At 36.4% G+C, this 3,778-nt stretch overlaps 2 protein-coding genes across 2 annotated transcripts; one reads left to right on the plus strand and one right to left on the minus strand.

The window, feature by feature from the left end:
* Positions 1 to 304: 304 nt before the first annotated feature.
* Positions 305 to 1,671, plus strand: LOC118753873. Its single transcript, XM_036488745.1, has 2 exons — positions 305 to 803; positions 870 to 1,671. Exons 1-2 carry the CDS (start codon positions 367 to 369, stop codon positions 1,600 to 1,602), a joined length of 1,170 nt encoding a protein of 389 aa, XP_036344638.1. The 5' UTR covers positions 305 to 366; the 3' UTR covers positions 1,603 to 1,671.
* LOC118753874 (39S ribosomal protein L50, mitochondrial-like) lies at positions 1,597 to 2,640 on the minus strand. The gene is made up of 4 exons (XM_036488747.1): positions 2,538 to 2,640; positions 2,218 to 2,312; positions 1,960 to 2,162; positions 1,597 to 1,904 (listed from the first exon to the last, which is right to left on the minus strand). Exons 1-4 carry the CDS (start codon positions 2,577 to 2,579, stop codon positions 1,669 to 1,671), a joined length of 576 nt encoding a protein of 191 aa, XP_036344640.1. The 5' UTR covers positions 2,580 to 2,640; the 3' UTR covers positions 1,597 to 1,668.
* Between the last annotated feature and the right edge of the window lie 1,138 nt (positions 2,641 to 3,778).

Here is a 3,778-nt window from a genome sequence, read left to right on the forward strand (position 1 = left end):
TTCCCTAGGGCCCCGAAGCGGGGATGCGACTTTTTTTTTAAGTGGGGCTGTCCCCTTTCGAATGGGGAGGGTTTAGGGGGCCACGTCCCCTCTCCTCCTGCCCCCACCCCAAAAATGACCTGCAAATAACTAAACATTTCCCGATTCGGATCAACGCTGCCGTCTGTTTAAGCTTTAAGATAAAAAAATTAGAGATATATTTGATCCATTTTTTGTATTTTGTACGAAACATTTTTTTCATGACTCGCGGCAACACTGCTGGCCTTATATTGGGATATCGATAATTTGAAAAATCGATAAGTGTTTTACATTAATATTTCAATAAATCTTTGATACACGGCCAAACTAGCATACACTATTTTAAACATGGGAGAAAGCGACGATAAACAAAATAACCCTCATTTTCAGATAATTCGCGATCCGAACTTGGCAAAGAATCGAATTTTTGTGGGAAACCTGCCGACATGTACACGTGAAGAATTGGAAAGTATTTGTCATCCGTACGGAAAGGTATTGGGATCTTTGGTTCAAAAAAATTTTGGCTTCGTTCAATTCGAGTCGGAAGAAGTGGCTAACAAAGTCGCATCATCACTATCCAGATCAATTTTCAAGGGAAATATAATAACTGTTAGAAACGCTGCGTCTAAGCATACTCCTAAGCGACAGGCTACTGATACTGTAGGAACTTCAAATACGAACGCTGGTCACTACAGTGGAGGAGATAATGTGACCGCTAATACCCCTTCAAACCTGAATCCAGATTACAATGATTGCGAAATTATTGTGATTGATCGACGCAATACGTAAGTAAATTTTTGATTTGGGAAAAAAATATAAAATAAAAAAATGTGATCTGGTATGAATTACAGGAAATATGCCGAGTACATTGAACAACGTCTTAAAGATATAAACTTAAGAGTGGACGTGTTGTTTCCAAATGAGGATGTGCCTCTCGGTAAAGTACTCATTAATATTTCCACTCGGGGGTGTTTATATGCCATATTGGTTACACCCCAACACGAAGAGCACAACAGCATAACAGTGAACATATTGTATGGTCAGCCTGCAGAGCACCGAAATATGCCGATGGAAGATGCAATACAGTTAATAGCAAAAGATTTTCGTCAAAAGATGGCTACTGATGCGTCCAAGAAAGCAGCATTTGTTCCAGCTTTAAATAAAGCTGTGCCTGTTGCCCCCATTGGTGTTCCATCGTTGAAAGATCGGCACTCTAATGCGATCCAAATACTAATTAATTTGCTTGCTGACAACATGCCACTTACAGTTCTTCAATATGATAAAATAATAAAATACCTTCAAGAGCGTCGTGACCTACAAGTAAAAATAGAGCTAGGGGATGCCGCTGATATAGCCACTAAAGTTCCCGATCCTGAAATCGAGTTACAGAAGAGGATCCTTGATATTATGAACAAACCGTCTGTGGCAGAAACGCATTACAAGCTATTGTACCCATCTTTGGAAGCCGTTAAATCAGACTACCGCGTTATGGAACTCCTAAAAGACGTTCGGGTTCAAAAAGCGCTGGAATCTTTAATGGATTCTAATCTTGTCGGCACCGTAGAAAACTATATGAAGTTTTAGCTATAATCGTTTTATTAATATAATAACAGCTGCAAACTACGTAAATACATTTAAGTAATCTATATTTTATGGCCAAGATCGTTTTGCTTCATGCCCTTTATATTTGCCGCGATATTTTAAGCCCGTTACAAGGGTTGAATTTTTTGGGAATGCAGTTTGGCCATTGAACTTTACATCAGAGTCTGGATGAAAACGAACATATTCATGTTGTATGTGTAAATTCTCGGGAAGATCAGTTGCTTTAAGAGAATCATAGGGAACTGTAGTGTTTACAGGTGTGTTATAAAATTGGAGTACATCGCCTGAAAGAAACTTGTAACTATGTACTGACATCGGCAATTCATAAGCTTATCTCACCTATGCTTTGCAATTCGTGTATTCGAGAGTTTGGGATACAATATTGGAAGCTCTTAAAACAGGCATCCAAAAACGCATACTTTTCTTCCAAGTTTTCTAGTCTGTATTCATTCGCTGTAGATATTTTCAGGTTTGCACATATTTCACTTACTTTTTCAGCAACGTTGGTAACCGGTGTATACGGCTTATGCGATCTTAAAAATCTACAATCAATTGTTTAGCTTACTGAAGAAATATCGATTTCAAAAACATAGTTACCCTTTGGAAGCTAAAGACTTTCCCATATCAACCACTTTGCGCTGTGCCTGCGGATACGACTTTCTTGAAGCAACATTGGCGTAAGTTTTGGCTCCCTGCCAATTTTAAAATTGAATAAATGTGAACATTTAGTAGAGTTTAAAAATAAGCGTGTTCCAGGTACTTCAGGACATGCGAGTTTTACAGGATTTTACACGAAATTCTGTTTTTGCCATTAATAAACCATATGTAATGTGTCGTAAGGGGATAGCTTCCTGTAAAATCATGAAGTACCTGAACCAGGCTTAATATTGTTATAGTATATTCTATCCAAGACTTACAGATTCCCTTAAAGTAAGCTGCAAACTTTTACGTAAACTCATTTTCGCACTTTTCTTCTAATGTAAGGCATGCGCGATATCGATACGATATTCAATAGAGCTGGTGTATTATCGATAGTATCCATAATTGAAAACTGTCACAGCTATCGATAGTTTTTGAAAACTGCCGATGTCGGTTTCAGCGAAACCTCTTTTCATCTCTACATTACATTGATTTTTTTATCCAAGAAAATTCAAAGTACAGTAGGCAAAAAAAAGTTTGTTATTGGAATTTTAGCAAGTATAAGCTTACACTGAGTTATAGTAAAATTTAATAAGCTATAAAACAGCTTCCACAAAATTTGTATAGAAATTCGAATTAAAAAGCTTGAAATTTTAATGATTTTGTAGTTTTTTATGTTTTGTACAACTTTTATAAAAAATTTGTAAAGACTAAAAAAACAAAAAAATAGTCAAAACTGCTGAAAATGTTGTGGTGCTATTATTTTGACCAGTACTTTATTCGTTTATATTATGTAGATACAACTTTAATGTCCTGTCGTGTGGTGATGTCGTTTTCGATGTGTTCAGAGCTTAAATAGTCGATGCATCGATGTTTTTTTTTAAACTGACATCTCTAGTAAATTGAACCGCCATTCCAGTTTTTTAACTGTACCAAGGCGAATTTATGTGAGGTGGTCAGCCCTATTCTGTTGCCCTCACAAAAATCACCATACGCACTATTGTGAGGTTTCTGACTATTGTGAGGTTATCCCTATGCTGGCGTAAATTTAAAAGCTCATATGCTCACAATTGTCAGGAAATTTATGATGTACGAATGAGAGCCTCACAAGAGAAAAACAGCCGATTTTTATTGAGCAATTGAATAATGTTTTGTTAACTTTCGTTCGCTATCAGTGTCTGTGTTAAGTTTTTTTTAAACTAAAAGTATATTCAGTAATGGCGGAGTTATTGCTTGTTTTTGCGGCAGTTTCGGAAGAGTTAGAGCAGGCATAGGATTTCATTTCCATACAAACTTTTGCTCCAAGTTGTGGATCGCAAACTGTGTGAAGTACTGGAGCTACTCCTGCTTTGTTATTTCTTTTTAAATTCGCCTAGGAAATAAATAAAATTAGTAATTATCAAAAAAATAAACAAATTGCAATAATATTTACTTTTCCTGTTGTTCAGCATCCATCTTTTGTATTTATTTTATTTACGTAACCGCTGTTAGACAGCAAAATGCTTTTCACCTCGTGTGG

The sequence above is a fragment of the Rhagoletis pomonella genome, unplaced genomic scaffold (assembly GCF_013731165.1).
Source record: "Rhagoletis pomonella isolate Grant_MI unplaced genomic scaffold, Rhpom_1.0 Rhpom_scaffold_02986, whole genome shotgun sequence".
Lineage (NCBI taxonomy): Eukaryota > Metazoa > Arthropoda > Insecta > Diptera > Tephritidae > Rhagoletis > Rhagoletis pomonella.

Bases quoted from the DNA above. Each gene is read 5' to 3' on its own strand.
- LOC118753873 (XM_036488745.1), top strand. From the start codon at position 367: ATGGGAGAAAGCGACGATAAACAAAATAACCCTCATTTTCAGATAATT. The intron at 804-869 runs GTAAGTAAATTT...TATGAATTACAG, and splicing joins GTGATTGATCGACGCAATAC to GAAATATGCCGAGTACATTG.
- LOC118753874 (XM_036488747.1), bottom strand. From the start codon at position 2,579: ATGAGTTTACGTAAAAGTTTGCAGCTTACTTTAAGGGAATCT. The intron at 2,163-2,217 runs GTAACTATGTTT...AATTGATTGTAG, and splicing joins AAGTCTTTAGCTTCCAAAGG to ATTTTTAAGATCGCATAAGC. The intron at 1,905-1,959 runs GTGAGATAAGCT...AGTTTCTTTCAG, and splicing joins ACACGAATTGCAAAGCATAG to GCGATGTACTCCAATTTTAT.